General features: G+C 33.1%; 1 protein-coding gene across 1 annotated transcript; it reads right to left on the reverse strand.

Moving 5' to 3' along the window:
* Nucleotides 1–483: 483 nt before the first annotated feature.
* LOC148300347 (uncharacterized) lies at nucleotides 484–2397 on the reverse strand. Its single transcript, XM_088274938.1, has one exon. It carries the CDS (start codon nucleotides 2395–2397, stop codon nucleotides 484–486), a length of 1914 nt encoding a protein of 637 aa, XP_088131064.1.
* Between the last annotated feature and the right edge of the window lie 21400 nt (nucleotides 2398–23797).

Consider the following 23797-nt stretch of genomic DNA (forward strand, 5'->3'; position numbering starts at 1 on the left):
GAGCGTTTAAAGGTATAACGAACTATATGAAAGGTAACAGAAATTTCTATTCAAGATGGCGGACTTCTATCTTTAGTAAATGTTTAAAAATTACTAATAAAGATCTTCTGGCCTTTTTCTGTACCCAAATGGTGGTGCATAGAGCATCGCGTCGGAACGACCATACAAACATATTTATTAAAATTAAAGGTCCAATAAAGATTTTGTGGATACAAAAATCCTACCAATATCGGACCACATCTGTTTACAATATGAAAGAGTATGAAAAGTTCTATTTTGTTGTTGTACTAAAATTTGGTTCTTTTTTACATAACAAAAAGCAATGTCAACTTTTTTGATATCTTAATATTCTTAGCAGGCAAAAAATGTCATTTAATATCTTAAAAACATAAAAATTATACCATCGTCTTTGTAACTATTTTATTTATAAAAAAAAAAACAAGTGAAAATACCCTATATTAAGTTATTTCAAATTCTTTAAATTTATACAAAAGATTGTCGTTTTGCTTGAAACCAATCAAATTTTCTATTTTCTTCGGCTCGCTGACGCCATTTAATAAAATCGTGTCTGGAGTTATATTCTTTTGGTTCTGTGGTCCAGAATTTCGGTTTAGAAAGGTTTTTTAATTTTTTGCACCGCTTGTGTTTCATGTGGTGAGTTATTTCTACTACAAACATAAGAAGTGCCCCCAGTTGTCCGAGAACAAGGACGAGAAAAGCTCCCTGGAGATGGTCCAGTGTCAGGGGTAATGCACCATCTACATCCTCGACATGCGACTCTCTAGCTAACTTTGCCGCCATTCTTTTTGAAAGTTCGTCGAACCGGTCGTATATATTTTTTATAATTCCATTCGACTTTAGCAACGTTATTACAAAGTCGAACTTTTCTCTAAACGCGAAGCCTTTAACGAACACCATTTCGATTGGAAAGGCAAATACGTTTGCATGCAAAGTGTAAAACATCGGGTCGCCATGTTTGTCGTTGTAATGAGTCGTGGTCGATCTTAAATACTTCACGTACAGTTTGCTCGTTAGCACAGACAAGTTTCGATTCCATATGACGTGATCCAAAACGTCATGGATGTCTAAATCTAGATAATTTTCATGAAAATACTCTTCGTTTTTATCAATAGAGTTGTTAAAGAGATATTTAAATGCCCCGTTTCCTCCAAAGTTCAGATTTGATTCTAGCAGTTCACTTATCTGCGTTATTTGTCTTTCGTATATTGGATTTGTTAGTATTGTGATCAATTTTGTTTGATAGACTGTGCACCAAACCATGCTATAGAGACAAAATGCTATGAAATATATTCGCATCGAGTGACTCTCCGGTCTGCCGACTGTGGAGGCGCACAGTTGCATGCAGAATGAATCCAGCATCGCTTGGATAAAATCTTTGAATTTTATTCCTCTTTCGATCCACGAGTTTGACATAAAATACCAAACGATCGTGCATATCCAGTACACGATAATTGACGCTAGCCACAATCTGGGACCTAGAATGATGACGAGGTTTTCCCATTCTGGGATGAGTCTCGCCCTTGGAACGATCCACACATAAGAGTCTTGAAGATACGAAAGCGTGGAGTCAAAGTCTTCGTGGATTTTATTATCGGGGTATATTGCTCCTATTGCCACTTCTCCATAGCCCTTCTTCAACGATCCCATCATGCCATCCCATGACCCGTTCGTAGATCTCTCGCCCCAGGCGCTTTCGGAAGTATTGAGCACTATCGTAAAGTTAATTTTTTTAGCTATGATATCCAGAATTTCCCTGTCAATTCCAGGATTGTTGCCGCTTTTATTATGGTTAAGAAATGGATGCCAAATAACTCCGAGAACGTCAATTGGGCAGCCCTTCAAGCTTCGTGGAACTTTGCACGGAAACAACTTGACATCATTGACAAGATGTCCTCCTTCGCATGTGTTGTACAATTTGGTGAGTTTTCTAAAGTTTTGATTCTTTTCCCCGCACCTAGTCGGCGGATCATACGGCTCCCAGGAGTAAATATTCAGAATGGAGTGGTTTTGGTAGTCGTGGACGAGTACAATCACGTTCATCACATGATGAACCCAGAGGGATCTCAAAATAGACACGGGATATTTCATCATTTCTCGCTTTGAGCCTCTTACCGTAGAGCAGTAAACGATGAATCTTGCAGTAGCATTCCAAGACGGCTTACTGGCGAGTTCTCGTATTTTGCTGTTGTACAAGCGAAAATTATCTATGATTATTACATAGAACTCGGAAAGACGCATGAATGCCACATGCGACTGGATGATCTCATCTTCTATAGGTCCCGTGTCGACTTCAACGCTGGCTTCTTGCGTTTGCTTATTTGATATATCCCCACGGCCTCTCCACATATTATCTTCTGTATCGTTTCCTATTGTCATAATCGTAGTTTGTTTAAGATCGGAGATGTACTTTAAATAATTATCTAGAATCCTGTCCGTAGGTTTTGTTAAATTATACGTTTTCGGTATAATCATAAACCCGAGTGGGTTTAATTCAAATTCTTGCTCTATTATCTTGTTTAAACATCGCCCCACGTTATCAATCGCTGCTTCATCATCACCGTCGTAGTAATAAAACGACTGAACACTAATTATTAGAACGTTCACATAAAACAAAGAGTTTTTGAATATCATTTTTAGTACATACTCTTGGTAGTAGTAGATTGACTTATTGGAAACTTGTGAAGGGTGATTTAATTTAACTGGCAATATAAAAGAAATGAAAGTTCCATTATTTCCGAGTCCAATTTAAACTTTTCGGTATTATTAATATAACTTGCCCGAATTCACGTCGGATAGTGAGAGGACTGCAAACTTTTCGACGGCTTTTGTTTAATTTTTGCTAGGGAAATCTATTAAGCTGGAGTTCGTGATCTCGTGGAAGCTTTTCATGAGCGGTGTTCGTGCTGCATACTGTGTAAACAACATAAACACACGTACGATGTACGAACACTTTAAACACACAGCTTGTGTGCCTTCACTGCGGTAAATATCGTCACGGGATGCATTCACTGGGACGTTCATAATACATATTAATCACAATATTTTTCCCAAAATGGTGGATCCTTTTCCCAAATCCGGGTTTTATTTTTACATTATGATATCTCAGCATAGATGAAAAAAATATATAGAAGTATGAATATTTACCGGGCTTATGACGTGTCATAGAAAAGTTAAGTGATAACTTAATACACGTGTAACATTCACCATTCTATCCATGATTGATAAGCAAAATGCTAAATTGTTTAGAACTCATACATATATCATAAATTTAATGACGCTTTGTGTGTGAGTTTACTGGAGCCATCTATGGGTGGTTTCATAGGCTGCTGTGAATGAAATAATCGGAAAAAATTATAAACTGCATAAAAAAATGAATCAGGCTTTCAGGTGTCTTCCAGTATGTATTGTGTATCCGGTTTGGATCTTACATACATCTAAATAAAAGTCTCTGCTAAATAAAATATTTCTCGAACTAACCATAGATGTCCTCCAGTGAACTAAAACATTTATGATATATCGCTCGCTCCTTTCAACAACTTTTTTTTTTCAGGAAATCGTTTTTTAAAGTTTAAAAGTATAATAAAATATATTAAAAATAACGATTGAACCACTTATTGAACTTTTTACTGTGCAACAGACCTTTTAAGGTAAAACCTGAATGTTTTTTCTCCATTTGAAAAATATTTAGAATAATAAAATTTTTTAATTAAACAATATGTTTTCTTCAAAATGCAAAAACAACACTTTCTGCCCTGTAGCAGGTAAATGTTAAGTTAAAAATATGCCGCTTTTGCTGGGATATAGTACATTTTCTGGACATTTCGAAAACATGCACAACTGAAAATTGACGATTTTTGATATATGACGTTGTTGAAAGGAGTGAGCGATATGTATGAGTTCCAAAAAAAAATTAAGTCTGGATGTCTATCATGGGTAGAATGTTGAATGTTACGTTTGATATTTTTTTTATTATTTGTGTTAAAATTCAATGGTTTAACTAAATTCAATAACAAGTGCGTATTTAAATTAATGAATTTTTTGTTGCATGAATATGCTTTATTAATAATATAAAATAAATTTTAAATTTTGTATCCGTAAACCACCTCGCTGTTGGGAATACACCATTTATATTTTAATTTAAAGAAACATGTATGTATCGTGTAGATAATATTTTTAAATGAAAAAACATGAAAATGATTTTAAACGTATCGCGTGTTTAAAAACCTAAAACTACCCGTAAATCTATGAATACTGTAGTTAAAAAAAAAATCTACAATTAATAATATTTACTGGTAGGCTTAAGCGACTTGAAAACAGGAAATCAGGCACCAGGCCTCTGCCTCGAAGTCCACGTCACTACCACCAAACTACAAAAATACTTTTATTATTTTTGTTTAATTTTTAAATATAATAAACACATTTTTTAATATGTACCTCAAAATTGATATCGAAGAATATGGATGTCTGGGAACTTACAGGGCTCATGAGCTTTCATAGGATGGTTTAATCGATTACTTTGTACACATGAAACATGCACCATTCTACCCCTGATTGACGATTGATAAAGTTTTATTTATCCTTTAATTGGCACCTTACTTTTTGCGAGTTATCAGCACCATCTATGGTTACGTTGGGTAATTCAAAATTACTATTTCATTTTGAGATCTCGACATAGATGAAGAAGAATATGGAAATCTGGGTATTTACAGGGCTTTTCGCAGATTCGTAAATACGTGAAAATGCTGTGAATAAAATGATCATATTCTCTAGAAAATTTCAAAGACAACCAATCAAACAATTCAATGTATCTAACTCGCACACACGCACACGCGCGTACACACACACACACATACACAATAATAATAATTATTAAACCATATCCGCTCCCTGGGTGGAGCATATGGAGTCCACAAACTGTCTCCAGTCTTTTCTGTCGGCTGCCAGCTCCCTTGCATCCTCCCAAGTCAGATCCGCGCGCCAAAGTTCTGACGAGAACTGCCGACGAATTGTCCGCAGCGGTCGTCCTGGGCGGCGCGAACCTGATGCCTTGTGAAAGAGGCAAGCTTGATTAAGCATTATAATACGCACACAAAGCTAAGATAAGCATTATCGATAAAATTAAGAAAGGTGTGTTGAGATGGTTTGGACATGTAGAACGAATGAGTGAGGAAAGAACGGTAAAACAAATTTATGAGGCGAATGTTAGTGGGAAAAGAAGCAGAGGAAGACCGAGAAAAACATGGCACGATCAGGTATGACAAATACTTGAAAGTGGTCAGGTTAGGAGTCGTAACAATCGGCGGGTATGTATGAGGAGATGCATGAACGTGGAAGAGGCGAAGAATGTTTGCAAGGACAGAGTGGTGTGGCGCTCTATTCTCTCTGCCTACTCCTGCGGGGAAGCGGCGTGATGGTTAGTTAGTTAGTTAGTTATACGCACACGATAATTTTAACTGGATGAGGGTACGATACATGGGGTGAGATTCGGCATAATCACTTTCTTTCAAAGTCATATTTTAATTTAATATTTTTTTTTGATTTGAGAAAGTAAATGTTTACATAATTCTGTTTATTCTGTTTATTTTCTCACAACCATGGATTTCTCTCTAGCCAGCAATAATTTTCCTCGGTTGGCGTTTAAATACTTCCAATAAAACGGCAGCGCACTAAAATATTGAACCATTTTATAAAATGCTCAGTCTGTAATTCCTGTAACTGCCGTTTATAAAATGTTTCCCGTATACAAGATGCCGGTACACCCTCCCCTAACGACCGCTTAAAGATTAAACCTTTGGCATTGCAAAGTCGGGAGCTCGTATTTCTGAATGTACCTACGTAATGGGCCCCAAACAGATCTGAGAGACTGGATGGTCCTGAGGTCTGGTATGTGGCACGCTCACAGTTGTTAAACCTGTGAACTTCGTACATCGAAAAAGTAATCTTAAATGATCAACTGTTTTTCGGTTTGATTAGGTTTGTTATTAACGGGAAATTTTTGTACGTTTTTAGTTTGCCACCTTTTATTTATTACTAGTTTAGTTAGGTTAGGTTAGTTATTACCAGGGCTTTTTTAAAAAAAATAAAATAGGTCCCGGAACCCACTTCGCTTTCATCATCATCAAGCTTTTTACTAAAAATAATATTTTCAAATATCATTTAGATATTGATAACAATACCATATTTTATCATTTTGACGAATTATATCAATCTTCTTCTTCTTCTTTTTGTAGATCCTAGGGATCTGTTTGTGCCTCCGCATGTCGCTCTTGGGATGTCGACTCCCAGCTGTCTTTCCATCTTTTCGGAGGTCTGCCTGGGGGTCTGCGTCCTTCAGGGTTACCTTGGAGGGCGACACGTGGAAGTCTGTCTTCTGACATTCTGTTTATGTGTTCATTCCAGTATCACCTTCGTTGTCGTCCCCACCTCACGATATCCTCCGTCTTACACATGCTCCCGATGTCGGTATTTCTTACTCGGTCTCGCAATGTGTTTCCAGTTATGGATCGGAGAGTCTTCATCTCGGAGGTTCGAAGTCGAGATTTTGTTCTGGAAGTATCTGCTCTTGCCTCAATCCCATAAGTGGCTATTGATCGAACACATGTTTTGTATATTTTCATTTTACTTTCTATAAAGTGATCATCTAAACCAGCTACGACATGTCGTAAGCCTTGTAAACACCCAAAAATGTCTTCATTTTCTTCGTTATCTATGTTAAGATGTCTATATAAATAACTCCTAAATGGACAATCACAAATTTGTGATCTTAAACACACCCAAAATATTACGAAATATAATTAATTGGTTTTGTTCGGTACCAAGTAGCGTGTAATGCGGTTTTATTTCCACTTTTTTAATCGAATTTCGTTTCCCTTCAAAGTGAGAAAACTTGAAAAATGGATCAACACAAACAAGTAACTTCTCCCGGTAATAGCATTTTCTTTTCATGTAATTTACGCCGCTTGTTCCGGGATCATGATTATGATGTTGATTGAAAGGCGGAAAAATCAGTCCGCCATAGAGAAGCGTCTTGACTGTAATTTGGCGGGAAGAGCGCCGGCTCTGGCGGGAAAAAGGTTAAGGGGCCAATCAAGTTTAATCATAATCCGTTAAGTGATCTTGAATACCGAATGAGATACTCAAACTCAAATGAATTTTGATCGGATGAAATATTGGAAATTCAAAAATAATGGTATTCCAATGACATTCACTCAATTTTGGAACGATAAATTCTGTGCCTCCTATATAATAAAAAAAATACAGCCTTATGATTTAGCAACGTAGCATTTTTTCTCATTGGTAAACCTATCTCATAAATTGATTCGCAGTCACTTTGTGGTAATATCAATGTATTTTTTATTTATGTTTCAAACACCGTGCGGTGTGAGAAAATGATGCGGAAAGCATCGAAACACGTGTCACAATAGATTTTAAGAAATAGTGGTATTTACTAAGTAAAACTAAAATTAAAAATGGTAAACCTGTCGTTATTATTTCAACAAAATAATTCTTATGTTAGTAAATAACCACTGTCTAAAATTTAGTCTACCGGTTTCTAGACGCACCCGTCTCTTCGTCAGGACAATAACGATGACAGTATGCAAACAATATTACGCGTCACTACCCAGGGATAAAAATATTAAATACCAATAATAAAGGGTTAAAACTAATAGATTTGGCGTCTTTTATATTTGGAAGTTAACATAGAAAGTACGATCAGGTAAAAAGTTGCGGAGGAAAAGGGAAAGGATCCAAGCAGAGGATGATTCGAAGTAAATTGACTAATACTGTAACGCGTTTTGTAAAACATTTAAAAATTAAAATCAGAAATTGGGGAATGATAATTTATAGACACTGTATAATGGAATTTTCAAAATAGTCCAATTCAAATGAAAGGTTTCTATTTCAAAGGCGCTCCGCATTTAATTATCTGGTGTTGCCAGTACACAAAATGTATGAATTATTTATGATTTGAATCTATTAGCTTTCTGAGCTCCGCCAGTTGGCAACACTAAGATCACTTGTTTATGGAAATGGAAACGGTAAGAAAATTGAGCAACATAATTATTTCTCATTTCTTATTCCGACATCTTAAAATATAATTTTTTTAAACATTAATCATTTAAAAAAACATACATAGACTTAAGAAAGAAGAGAAGAGTGATAAGATGTATGAAAAAATATCAAATTTTTTCAGAGAGAAAAGTTAGGGCGCCAATTTCACCATTAAAACTGGTAGCAGTCCTGCAATTGAAGAATTGCTTCCCGCAGGCATAGCTAGGGACCCAGAACACCACACTACTCTATTTTTTAAAACAATCTTCGCATCTCCCACATCATGCCTCACTTCATATGTATGAACTACCCGCCAATTATTCCGACTTCTAACCTGCCAACGTTTGACCGAATTTTCCTTGGTCTTTTTCTGATTCTATTTCTAACTACATTCGTTTCATAAATTGATATCACCGTTCTTTCTTCACTCATTCGATTCACGTGCCCAAACCATCTGAGCACACATCTCTTGATTTTATCGATAATGCTTATCTCAGCCTTGCATTCCTTTGATTTGTGTTTTGTGTGACATTTTTTGGTGGAACTACATTTTATATAATAAAATAACACCTATAAAGTTTTTTCTCATTTTTATCGTAAAAAAATAAAATTAGAGTAGATACAAACTACAATATATAGTTGTTTTTTCCTAATACCACCAATCGAACATCCATCATAGATCTTTTTGGTGCATATTTGTCTGAGAGATCGCATTTCAACTGCATTCAGTCTATTTTCAACCTTATTTTGCCAATTCCATGCTTCAATTCCATACATCAGGGTTTAGTAGCAGGAAGCCTTTGTGTACTTCCAGTTTAACTTTCCCCGATTGGTTTTTATTTGCTATAACCGATTTCAGTGCACCATTCACTCTGTTCCCAGCATTCACTCTCCATTCTATATCTTCATCAATTAAAATATGTGTTTAATAATAACGTAAAAAATTGAAGACTTTAAAAATGCCAAAAAATAAATTAAATGAATTTTTATATCGCTCACTCCTTTCAACAACGTCAAATATCAAAAAACTTGATTTTTCAGGAGATCGTTTTTAAAGTTTAAAAACATAATGACATGTATTAAAAATAAATATCAAGCCACTAATTAACTTTTTACTGTGCGACAAATCTTTTTAGATAAACCTGAAGGTTTTTTCTCCGTTTGAAAAATAATTAGTACATTAAAAAAAAAAAACAATACCTATTCTTCAAAATGCAAAAACAACACTTTCTGCCCTGTAGCGGGTAAATATTAAGTTAAAAATATGTCACTTTTGCTGGAATAAAGTACATTTTCTGGGCATTCCGAAAACATGCACAACTGAAAATTGACGATTTTTGATATATGACGTTGTTAAAATGAGTGAGCGATATGTTAATCTAAGAAAGAAAGAAAAAAGATTTCAATAAAAATAAGTTGTAAATTGTTTACCAAGTGTAAGTCCCTTTCCAAGCACAAGAGCTCAGTCCCTTTTTTGGTGAGAACTACGTTTTTAATTTTAAGATTTTTAGAAATGTAAACATTTTATAAATAAAATGAATTAAAACTGTAAAAAAAAAAACATTTTAACCATATTAAATAAATAAATAATAATAAAATAAGTTATCAGAATAAGCCCACGGGCAATTTCTAATTTACATAAGCAAGCAAAACTGTTTAGCTTTGTATTATGATTTCTTTGATCTTGTGGAAGTAACATAATAATTGATTCTAGTTCAATATTTGAGAAGCTTCAAACTATTGCAAACATTATTTGTCTATTTATTTGGATATTAATTATAAACTCTGGTTGGTTGGAAGATTTATAGCAATAAACCCGGCAACGTATATATACAGGTGCCACAAAATAATTCACCCTAGCGAGTGTTTTTGCCTAGAATTTTCACTCATGAATTACATGAAATTATTGTAATTTTAAACATAAAGAGTAAATCCACTCACGAGTAGGCATAGGCTATTAAACTTAAAAAGTTGAGGTCTGAGTAGGGTCATGATAAGCGGTGTTGCATAAGCCGTAGCACGATTTCAGAGTCACTTGGAAGTTAAGTAATATAAAAAAAAATCACCCTATCGGAAGATGTTATAAATTTTGCAAATAACGTCGTACGTTATTCAAACTTGATATTTGTGAAAAAGACAGGTGTGGTTTATTCACAGATTGATAAAATGGGCACAATTGTGTATAAACACTGGTGGTAGCCATTTGACGATTATCATATTTTTCAATTATAAAAAAAAATGATGATCCATCACTCGTTTAAAAAAAAAGTTAAGTATGAACGTTATTCGAAAACAACATTGGATGATTAATTTTGCGCCACCCTGAATCTGTTTGTATACTGCAGCTCACAAATCGCTCACTCCTTTCAAGAACGTCATAAATCAAAAAACTTGATTTTTCAGGAGAACGTTTTTAAAGTTCAAACATAAAATACAATGTATTAAAAATAAATATCAAGCCACTTATTTAACTTTTTACTATGCAATAGATCTTTTTAGGTAAAACCTGAATATTTTTTCTCCATTTGAAAAATATTTAGTATATTTAAAAAAATAATTAAGCAATACCTTTTCTTCAAAATGCAAAAATAACACTTTCTGCCCTGTAGCGGGTAAATATTAAGTTAAAAATATGTCGGTTTTGCTGGGATATAGTACATTTTCTGGGCATTTCGATAACATGCACAACTCAAAATTGACGTTTTTTGATTTATGACGTTCTTGAAAGGAGTGAGCGAAATGTAGCAAAAATTATAGCATCTTCCGATAGGGTGATTCATTTTGTGTTGCCCTGTATTTTCTCCACAAAAATATTAATATCTATCTCTTCACATAACATTTTGAGTGTGTCCAAATACTTGTTCGAAAATCTGGTTTACTCCAATTTGGAGTTGTTTGAAATTTTTGACATCTCAACATAGATGAACAGTTTTTTATCGCAATGGTAGCCCCATCTGTTGTTGCCCCACCCATTTACTAAACATTGCTCGTGGTAGACATGTTGCTTCTTGACAGCTGCAGTCAAGTGGCATTTACAACGTTTTAGATTTCAATGCTGTTTCAGAGATTTGCAATTTTTAATTAATTTTTTTGTTGTTGGAATTTTTAATTATTTATTAATAACTTTTTTTTATTTTTTTATTTTTATTTTTATTTTTTATTTTATTTTTTTACAAAAATAAATTTTTGAAATACATAATAGGTAAATATACAGAACATCTTATATATAACGTTTCTACCTCTCTAATAAAGTAGATACTTGTGTTTAGAGAGGGAGTTCGTTTCACATTTATTTTTATTTTTTTTATAAACTAAGTAATTTAAAACAAAGTAAATTGAAATTAAAAATAAAAAATTTACAAGGTTAATTAAAAATTAAAAATAAACATTCTTTGGTATGGAGTCTAGGAAGGGGTGAGTCTTAAATATTTTTTTATTTTAGTTTTAAAAGTTTGATAATTTTTTATAGATTTTAAGTTTTCCGGAAGTTTATTAAAGTTTTTTTTACCTATGTACGTATAATGGTTTAACGCTGCTGTTGTTTTACATCTGTGCAAAATTAAATTATTAGAATATCTAGAGTTACTTGAATTTTGCCCTTCAATTGTTTTTTCTTTAAAAGTTTTTTCTTTATAACTTACAACTATAAACATTCATACATTTATACACACTCATATTTTGTGGAGACCCACCAAATAAAATCAAAATGTCTCTTTGCGGTGAAGTTCCACATGCATTGTGAAATTAAAAATATTTGAAATGTGTGCTTACATTTATCTTCCTTTTCGTGAAGCCAGACTAAGCCACGGAAACGCGAGGCTGGGTATGGCTAATTAAAAATCAAAACTGCGAATAAACATTTTACTACTTTATTTGTTAAATTCCGTAATGTATTATCCATTTAAATAAATAATATGTTGAGGAAGCTTGGAGTTTATGTCAAGACAGAGACTTTTGGTATTTCACCCTCTCTGTCTACTCCTGCGGACAAATGGGGTGATGGTAGTAGTAATAGCAGGAGATAAAGTAAACATATTGTATTTGGTGAACAGAACATTGTGGTATTAAATTCGTGGATATTGAATGATCGGTTTTGCATAATGTAATATCCAATGCTGTATGTATATGACTGACCGCAACGCAGTGGTTAGATATTCAATGGAAATGCATTTGTAGACTTCTCTGCAATAACTAGAAATGTTGGTGAAAACCAACAATTATATTTTAATATTTTTAAAGTACAATATCAGTTATTTTGCTTCATAGTATGGCCGGTAAATACATACTTACATTTTAATAGAAACTAGAAACATAAAAGAAAATTTAGAATTAGCTTGACATCTCCTGGGCATTTACAGAGATTTTGTTATAGTCCGTTAAGTCATCTGTCATAGGCTGGTTAAATGATTATTTTACACGAGTGAGGCATTCACCATTCTACCCATGATTGACAACCACACTAATCAAATTTCTTAAATTTAAAATGTAGGAATATAAATATCGAAATCTCCCAGTACACAAACATGATACGTGATTTACACACAACAAAGGTTTGATTAAATTAAACCATATCCGCTCCCTAAGTGGAGCATATGGAGTCCACAAACTGTCTCCAGGCTTTTCTGTCGGCTGCCAGCTCCCTTGCATCCTCCCAAGTCAGATCCGCGTCCCGAAGTTCTGACGAGAACTGCCGACGAATTGTCAGCAGTGGTCGTCCTGGGCGGCGCGAACCTGATGCCTTGATATAGGAGTCGAACACTTCAATATATCGTTCCAAATATTTTTAATTTATTGCCGATGGAGGTCAAAATAAAATATGAAACAAAGGCAAAATAAAGGAATGGGTAAATGATCAAGAGTTAATTATGTGTGTATTTAAATGGATAAAAATAGTAAAAAATGTAAAAAAACTCCACCGACAAGACACATAAGGTGGTTTGGTGGGTCTCTGCAAAAATATTTCAAATATATTTAAAATTGTTCTGTTAGTAAATGGATACAATTTATGTGAAAAAATGAAAATTTAGTATTTGCCATGGAGTTTCCTTTTAAATGGACAGTAGTATGAATAAATCCAATATGGGACTACATAATATTCAAGGAAAGTTATAGTTCCCTCGCAAATTGCTGACACGGCCAAACGTCTGGCAGTTACTGGGAGGAAATTGCAAATTAGCTCATGTCACGGCTGAGCAAATACAAAGGACATACACTTTTAGCGCTGATAACTTTTCTCAATTCCTGTTTCACGAACTTAACACTTCAGAAGTGTCACGAAAGATGGCGCTGCTTAATTTATGGGAAGAAAGATAAAAAAAATTATAAATATAATTTTTCATTTTAACATATAAACATTCAAACCCTTATCCGCACCCCAATGGTGCATAGGGTACTGTATCGTATCGACACAGTGTTTTCTTGATCGTTACTATGTGAAGGCAAGGTGCCTCCTGCGCTTCAGGGACCAGTCCAGTGTATTATTAAATAAATATTAGAGTGTAAAATCACTAATATTTATTTTCACCCCCCCTTGGGAATCGAACCCGGGACCTCGAGCGTGCTGACCATTTCACTATGGAGGCTGACAACGATGTCATTTAGATGACGAATAATATGAAAGTCTGGGTATATACAGGGCTAATGATATGATGACAGGTCATAAGCTACTGTGGATATTTTTTACTATTTGCAAAAAGCACAGCATCGTCAACACACAACTTAGTCCCTGTCCTTAACTATCCTACCTGCAGATAAGCCTCTAAAATAGATGGTTATTCCTTTAAAAAAATGTCGGTATCGATGAAATTTGGTCATTGGTAAAAAAAATTATAAAAACAGAAAAAAACTATGTAGTTGTTTTACTGTTTATAATGCAGTTTCACCAAGATTCGCGTATGTCAGAACAAAACATTAAAAAATGTAAAATTAATTTATTTTAAGTTTTAATTTTTAAATCAAAAACAGATTTTTGTAGTCTACTAAGTTGTATTTGATTTAAAAATTAATACATAAATTAAAATGGAGTTCTACAAATTAAACGCCAAATTAATATATATCTTATTTTATTTGGTCAATTACTTATAGGTTTCAAGGCAATTTTTTAAAATTATTTTTATTTAAAATTTAAGTCAAATGACAATTGATGAATGAAATCAATAACATAAATATTTTCTCCCTTATTGAAGGGTTAACACTTTATCCTGTCAGCATTTACCATTTATTATTCAGAGTTACAATTCTTAATAACAACAAAAAATAACGGAAAAATAGTGTAAGCATAATAAATCTTCGAATAAAAAATCTCAATTATTCTACTTTCAGTATAATATAAAGATGTTGTGCAAAGTCTACCTATTTCTATTGTTTTGCTTATAAACTTTCAGTATAAAATAAAACAACTTTGATTACCCTTTAAGATTAGTTTAATAAATAGTAACAATGAATTTGGATAATTTACATAGCGTCATTTTCGTAAAATACTACCTCAAAGCATTTTTAGTTTCAAGTTTTTTTTAAATTAGTTAGTTTATACAAGTACATATAAGTACAGTACAGTACAAGTATTAGTTAATATGACAAGTTAAAATTCAACGTATATTTGAATACATAAACAAGAGATTATTTATACCATTTTGGTAGAATTTTTTTAAATATATTTTGACAACCTCAACATAGATGAACAAAAATATGGAAAATCTGTGTGTTTACAGGGTTTATCTTACCATAGGCTGGCTAAGTATGCACTTCACACACGCATAACATTCACCATTCTGCCCAGTATTGAAAACCATACTACTCAAAATTTTGGAACCCTTTTATAAAATGTATTTTTTAATGAGGAAAATGCAGTTGGTGATAGAAGCAAAGACCTAGGAAACCTAGAAAACCGTAAGGAGACCTAGGAAAGCTTGGCGAAATCAAATATTTAACATAATTGGGAGTGACTAATCACTCCAAAGTCAAGAGTCGGAATAATCGGCGGGTATGAATGAGAAGATGCATGAATAAGGAATTGGTGAAGATTGTTTACAAATACATTTAGGCGTTCTATTCTCTCTGCCTACCCTACGGCGAAGCGCTGTTTGTTTATTTAGTTACACATATTGAACATTCCAATTTTTGTCACAGTTCACAGTTTGGAAACCATTATATAATTTTAATAAACTTTTGACGTAAGATTTAAAATGAGAATTATTACAGTCCGTTGTGTAAAGCGAGGTTCGTTGTGTGGGTCGCGTATTGGACGAACAAAAAATTCGTTATACCAGGCATTACTGTACAACACTCTCATAATTATAAGATTTTTTTTGCTACATGAACACTCTTTCAGTGCATTATTTTAGTACTCTATTAGTTACGGCGTTTTCCGGGCAAATGAAGCAGTAAGTCGAGGGTGTAGTCTGCACACAGAGCTATGAGGGTTGTAAAACTAGAATTTTAAGACCGTAATATAAACATACATGTACATCTCTTGACAATCTCTCTTGTGTAATTCTAGGTGTATAATATATTTTAGATCTCTAACGTAAGTATGAAGAAAAAAACTGAAATACACCTTTTTTTTGCTCGTTTTTTTTGTTAACTGATTGTCTCTCTGATAGAAAGTTGAAAGGTAGTTTATATTTTTCAATAAAAAAAATGCCCTAAGGGTTCCGAGAACTTTCTTCAAGGGTCACGCTGAAATTTTGGTAGATCTAGTGGAATAGTAGATTTACAGAGGTACTTAAATTGGTTGGAATATATTTATGTTCATGTTTAGTCTAGAGAAAATGGAGATTTTGGGCGCCTTGAACATTTTTCATTTGATTTCATGGCTGCCAATGAATAAAATTATATTTTTTTCATCAAATTGTGGACAGGAATAAAAAAGGGCAAAGAAATTGAACTAAGTATGTAACATTTTTTTTTTCAAAAATGTTAGTTATATTAGTATATAACCACTCACCGAGATTTTTATGTCTACCGTTTTCGAGACGTACCCGTCTCTTCGTCAGAATAATCACTATCGGTCACAAATTGAAACCGGTAGACATAAAAATCTCGGTGAGTGGTTATATACTAATATTATTAACATTTTTGTAAAAAAAAATAAGTAACAATGACTAACCACAAAGTTAATGATTGAAATATTAATCATATTGAGAATAATATAAATAAGTAATATTATCACAGTATTATCAGAACAAGAAATAGAATTTTTGCAATTTAGCACGTCATAACCTTACTATTTTTTTTTTGATTTTTCGTCAAGACTAATAGACAATTAATGAAATAGACCAAAGACAATTCATGAAATTGGGCACAGGTTGGTACTGATTTTTTATAAGGGTGGCTACGTTTGTTTTATAGTTTTAGATACGTCAGTTCAGTGCACGGTAATTTATACTAGAGAATATGAAGATAAAAGAGTGTAATACTTCCTCACTTCGTTTATGAGGACCTGCCGAATCTTTTTTTATAATTTGTATATTTTGTTACAATATAAAATAGTGAAAACAACCATATTTACCTTTTATTTAGTAAACATATTACATTATAATAAATTACTAGCTGACCCGGCAGACGTTGTCCCACATGGGCAGTTAATATTTTTGTTAATTTTGATAAATGTTTTAATCGAAAGGATATGTGAAAATGGTGAAAAATGGTACAATATTAAATATGGTGAAATGAACGATTATTTTAATGTTAATGTGTGCACTACCATATGTCCTTTGTTTTACCGGCTTCAATGTGTAAAAATTGATTACATGGTTGTCTAACTCGAGAGCATACGACATATTGTCAATGAAAAAAACATGGATTTTCCCATGATTTTTGAAATTTATTTAATTAATGTATGTTTTAATTTATGTGTAACTTTATATGGCCTTACACGACGGATTTTCCAATTCTTTGCATAAGTTATTTATTAAAGTCTTACGTTTTTTTTTCTTAAATATGGGTATGTACTAAATTTTTCATAATTCCTTCTCTACGGTGTTTGAAAACACCTACGTGTTATTTTTTGACATCTCATCAAAGATGAAGAAGAATATGGAAGTCTGAGCAGTAGAATTGGTGAATGTTACACGTGTGTAAAGTGATCACTCAAACCAGCCTATGACGGTCGTAAGCCCCGTAAACGCCCAGACTTCCATATTCTTCTTCATCTTTGATGAGATGTCGCAAAATAATATGAAAATAACTCCTGTAATTGGAGATAATCCAGATTTTGTGAACAAGTATTTGGACACACTCAAAATGTTGTAAATACACCTACGTGTAACTGCCTCGATGTGACCATATGAGTTATTGGGGTATGTTTCTGAAATAAAGGACCAGATTACCATATTTATATCTGTAAGACGTAATGTAGCGTTGATTCCGCCGAACCATGTGGAAACAAATGTTAATTTGAATAAGAATGAGCATTTTTATGAAGACAAATATGATTAAAAGGCGCAACTCGGGTCGGAAGCTAAAAATTTATGATGGATGTAACACGATATTAAAGAGAAAAGATTTAATGGACAGTTGTTATAGAAAATATAGTCGGATCTTTTCAGATCTTTTCATATTATTTTTTGATATCTTATCAAAAATGAAGAAGAATATGGAAGTCTGGGCATTTACGGGGCTGATGACCGTCATAGGCTGGTTTAAGTAATTACTTTACACACATGTAACATTCACCAATTCTACCAATTATTGACAAACGCTCTACTCAATTTCTTGGAAGTTCTATAAATATGAACCAATTTTGAAACATTGTTCTTGAATCACTAGAACTTCATTAGAGACATCTATTGGTGAGATGAAAATACGCTTTTTATTGAGCAAAAACTCTTTTATTAGTATGTGAGGTCCGAATCCCGTAAATGCCCAGACTTCCATATTCTTCTTCATCTTTGATGAGATGTCAAAAATTAATATGAAAATAACTCCTGTAATTGGAGATAATCCAGATTTTGTGAACAAGTATTTGAATACATTTTTTATGTATTTATTTTAAATCAAACACCGATTTTTTGAGTCTACTAAGTTGTATTTTATTAACAAAAACACTTAAAAAATTATATTGTGACAATTGTTTCGCCTTGTTAGGGCATTATCAAACGAATTTCATTCGTGTGTTTTTGTTAATAAAATACAACTTAGTAGACTCAAAAAATCGGTGTTTGATTTAAAATTAATACATAAATTAAAATGGAGTTCTACAAATTAAACGCCAAATCAACAAATATTTGAATACACTCTAAATGTTAATTATGTATTATATCACAGCCACAATTCATCTTTGTTCTCTTTCTCAGCAATATATTTTTTTCAGATCGATATTAATTAAATACACGACGTGTATAAGATATAACGTATGTGATGGAAACAAGAACTGACACATTATGAACATTGCAAATGAAAGTTTTAAGGGAAGACGCTCAGAGACAGAATTCGAAACGAAGATCGGCGGACTTGTGAGACCGAAGATATCATACGATGAAGTGGACGTCTTCGTAGAAAAATAAGATTTTAGAGAGACAATATCAACAGGAGGAATGAATCAAGAATCCTAAACATTGCGGCTAAGTAGATACCACCAAGTCACCCCCTTCCCGGAAGACCATCAAAGAGATGAAAAGATAGCTGTGCGTCAACATCACAGGAAGAGTCGCTTCATTTAAAAATAACAGATCTTCACATCTAATATAAGAAAATGAAGAATGATATAACGTTTATTGTATGAAGGCATGATGATCAGTCCTGAACACCAGTCCAAATGAAGATAATATGTGCCATTTTTTTCATCTCATTCAAGGGTGCTTCTGAATGAAGTTCATTATATAATCTAAATTGAAATGTGTACGAATAAATGTAAGTTTTTTAAATTCATATTTCAGACTGAGTTTTGAAATACGATCCTTAATTTAAATATCTTGCCTCGATACATAGTTTCCTATTAGATTCCGACTGCTGGGAAATGCGCGTTAAGTCCAATGATGAGATAAGTTAAAATCCGCAAACTATCGTACCTAGATCTCCACAATATATGCGCACATGCCATGCTGTTTGAATGGAATGATACAATACAAAAGCTACAGCGCTCCAGGTTCCTAATGCAGCTCCAGCCCTTCAGAAACTCCTCCCGTTGCGATGGTTTCAATTAGTTTAAATACACAATCCTCTCAAGAAGTTTGTATTCGAGATAGACTCTCAGAAATAAGTTTTGCATTATCTATAGTATAAACGATATATTGTGTAATTTAGTAAGATATTATGTAATGTATTTACTTTAAATAATTATAACCAATATAAGTATGTATATTAAAAGCTCTCCCATCCGCAGATATGATACAGAAGGCTGAAGAATAAATATCGGCTTTCTGACAGACCTCTCTTGAAAACTCAATTAATTTTATGGTTTATTGTATTATAGAAAATATATTTCACTCACACCTTTCAACAACGTCATATTTCAAAAATCGCCAATTTAATTGTGCAGGTTTCTGGAATGCCCAGAAAATGTACTATATCCCAGCAAAAGCAGCATATTTTTAACTTAACATTTACCCGCTACAGATCAGAAAGTGTTGTTTTTGCATTTTTAAGAAAATATATTGTTTAATTATTTTCTTAAACAAACTAAATATTTTTCAAATGGAGAAAAAACATTCTGGTTTTACCTAAAAAGATGTGTTGCACAGTAAAAAGTTCAATAAGTGGCTTAATATTTATTTTTAATACATTTTATTATATTTAAAAACCTCATAAACGATCTCCAGAAAAATCAAGTTTTTTTTATATATATAACGTTGTTGAAAGTAGTGAGTGATATGTATTATAGAAATATGGAAACAAAGATGCATCTCGATTGTACCGATAAAACTAAATATGTAGTTATTTACACTTTAAATCAACGATCAAGGTAACGCTGCACCAATACGATGCAGTGTTCTATACTATTTCGCGAAAGGTCTTTAAGCACAAAAAATCAAGCAAAGCATTTGATGCATGAATATAAACTTTACTCCGTCAATACCACTATTTCTTAAAATCTATTCTGACACGTTTTCGATGGATTCTGCATCATAAACATGTATTTGAAAATGATACGGAATGCAACAAAATAAGTGTCAATTTTTAAAAAAGACAAAGTAGTATTTACCAAGTAATACATCAATTTAAAATTGATATATTACCACAAAGTGACTGCCGAATCAATTAAGGCCCAATATTCGATGAATCGCAAAATAATTTTCTTTTAACTCATTAAATATTTGACGTGATTGATTTATTTATTTTTAATTAATGTTTTACTTAGTAAATACCACTATTTCTTAAAATCTACTGTGACACGTGTTTCGATGCATTCCGCATCATTTTCAAACACCGTAAACGGTGTTTGAAAATGATGCGGAATGCATCGAAACACGTGTCACAGTAGATTTTAAGAAATAGTGGTATTTACTAAGTAAAACATTAATTAAAAATGGATAGATTTTACCACAAAGTGACTGCCGAATCAATAAATGAAATGATTTATTTATGTTAAAACGCCGTTTTTGTTTTGAAAAAATAATATTTATAAAAAAAGAGATGTATATGGTTTTTATAAAAAAAGAGATGTTGAAAGGTGAGGAGATTAAAAAATCATAAAAATGTTTTTTTAATCTATATATACATATTTTGTCCGCCTCTGTAGTGTAATGGTTAGCACGCTCGGCTACCGTTCTGGAGGTCCCGGGTTCGATTCCCAAGGGGGTTAAAATAAATATTAGTGATTTTTTTCACTATCATATTTATTCAATATTACCTGGTACCTGAAGCGGAGGGCTGATCACCTTTCCTTCATGTGTTAACGATCAAGATAACACTGCGTTTATATGACGCAGTGCCCTATGTACCATTGGGGTGCGGATAAGGGTTTTATTATTAGGATATTATATATACATTCTTAAAACAGCCAAATTTCAATGAATCTACTTTTTAAAATCATGCGTAGAGACACAACTGGCTTAGAAGCCAGGGCAGAGAAGCGCCGGTCGTCAATTTTAATTTTTTTAAATCCCTTTGACAGTTGTAAACTGTGACTTGTATTCAGAAATACTTGTATTCATTAGTAAAATTGCAATTATGTCAACTACATAGTTGCATTGTTCTACTTTAGCAAGTTGCACCTGCCAAACTAATTACTCCATCAATACAGAGAGAACTCTAGCGCAACAATCACTCGCATAGTACTTAGTACATGTACTAACACTAGAGCAGGTATAAAGAGCACACTGCAGACGGAAAGCTAAGTTTATTTATTTATTGGAAAACCAACAGAATATTTACAAAAAAATACCAAAATAACTAACTAACCATCAGGCCGCTTCTCCGCAGGGATAGGCAGAGAGAAAAGAACGCCACACCACTCTGTCTTTGCAAACATTCTTCACCTCTTCCACGTTCATGCATCTCCTCATACATACCCGCCGATTATTACGACTCTTAACCTGACCGCTTTCAAGTATTTTGCATACCTGATCGTGCCAAGTTTTTCTCGGTCTTCCTCTGCTCCTTTTTTCAATAACATTCGCCTCATAAACTTGTTTAACCGTTCTTTTCTCACTTATTCGTTCCACATGTCCAAACCATCTCAATACACATTTCAATATGGAAGTCTGGGCATTAACGGGGCTGACGACCGTCATAGGCAGGTTTAAGTGATCACTTTACAAACGTGTAACATTCACCAATTCTACCCATTATTTACAACCACGCTACTCAAATTCTCGGAAGTTCAAAATATATAAACCAATTTAGAAACCTTGTTCTTGAATCACTAGAACTTCACTAGAGACATCTATTGGTGAGATGTAAAAAAGCAGAAACTCTTATATTAGTATTTGAGGTCCGAATCCTGGATTATAATCACACACATGAGAAACGCCAGAAAATACCATTTTCATTTTTATTATTTAAGCTTATAATTTTTTTGTCCGCCTCCGTAGTGTAATGGTCAGCACGCTCGGCTACCGTTCTGGAGGTCCCGGGTTCGATTCCCAGGGGGGTCAAATAAATATTAGTGATTTTTTCACTGTAATATTTATTCAACATTACCCTGGACTGGTACCTGAAGCGCAGGGCTGATCACCTTTCCTTCATGTGTAAACGATCTAGATAACACTGCGTTTATATGACGCAGTGCCCTATGCACGATTGGGGTGCAGATAAGGGTTTTATTATATTATTATAATTTGACCGGATAATTTATTTACAACATTTTGAGTGTGTCCAAATACTATAGTATTTGAACACACTCAAAATGTTGTATCTTCATAATTATTTAAAATTTTATAAAGGAAAGTAAGGTCAACAGTGGTCCTACGAGTTACGATCTTGTTAAAAATTCATAAATTAATTACTTGAAACCATCTGTCTACAATTACAAATGATATAAATTTGGATTGTATAGATTCTATTTGATCAATATTTTGTTTTTGTTTTGAGAGACATAGCCAAGTTAGCTAAAATGCAGCCATACGCTGAGTATGGGCAGTAAGAAGACATAACTTGTGGATAATTGGTGATAATTTACTCAGCTTAGAGAAGTTGTATACCGTATAATTTAAAAAGGGGTGCAAGATAGCTTTTTATTGTCTGCGAGCTTTTCAAATAATTCAGGTTCTTTGTTGCATTTTACAAATCAATATTTTATGAATACATAACAATACAATACGAAAACCATGTTACAATCCTGAAGAACATTAACAAAAATGTTAATGTTGTTTTTTTTTTCATTTCCTTATTTCGTACCCTTGCTTAGTTATATCTTAAATTTGATATGATGCTTTATAATATTACTACTCACCTTTATTTGCATCCAGTAGTGCATAAGATACTGTATCTAATTGTAGGTATGTTAATTCGATCGTTTTGCGCACCAGGTATCGGTCAGGATAAAATTTAATAAATATTAGAGTAAAAAAACGCATTTCCTTATTAGAGAAAATCTTACCGTCCGATGGTTTTGATAAATGCTTAATACACACAATACACACACACCCACACAAAGTTGTGCATGTAACACACACACGCAAATGCACACACACAGACACACACTCACATGTTTTTTTTCTTTTGACCTCACCTGAATAAAATAAAAATGTTTTTTAATTGTAATAACTACATATGTAAAATCAATCATCAAACCTAAAACTATTTGAAAAGGTGAACGATAATTTTTCCAGTTACGACTGGATTTATTTTTTCAAAAATTAATAACATTTTTCGTTACAAATTTAAATAGATTCAATTCTAAAAAATATATGAACTGAAATGTTAGAAATTTCCTGAAGTTGCCTTGTTACTCCTGGTGCGCCGCAAGTTGCAGAACATTAATGCTACGTAAATTGTATGCTCGCTAGTGATTAGGCGCACATCAGGAGAGCTTTAGCTTAACGAGAAATATATTGTGATCTACGTCGCGTAGAGAATGAAAAGTTTAGTCGAGAAGAAACGTAATGAACAAAGCGTTTAGTAGAAACCACATAAAAGTATAAAATAGACAAATTGTTTTCCGAAATTACTAACGAGTTACTTTAAAGTAATTTTGACAGTTGAAGTTTAAAAATCATTGGCAGATATACAATAACACAATTTTTTAGTTTTAATATATATGCACGCCATAACATTTTGAATTTTACGCAGTGGGGTGCGTAGGTAATTTAAATGTGACATTCATACATTATTACCATAAAAA

Source organism: Brachycentrus maculatus, unplaced genomic scaffold (genome assembly GCF_059751285.1).
Source record: "Brachycentrus maculatus isolate JH-2025_06_01 unplaced genomic scaffold, ASM5975128v1 h1tg000748l, whole genome shotgun sequence".
Classification (NCBI taxonomy): Eukaryota; Metazoa; Arthropoda; class Insecta; order Trichoptera; family Brachycentridae; genus Brachycentrus; species Brachycentrus maculatus.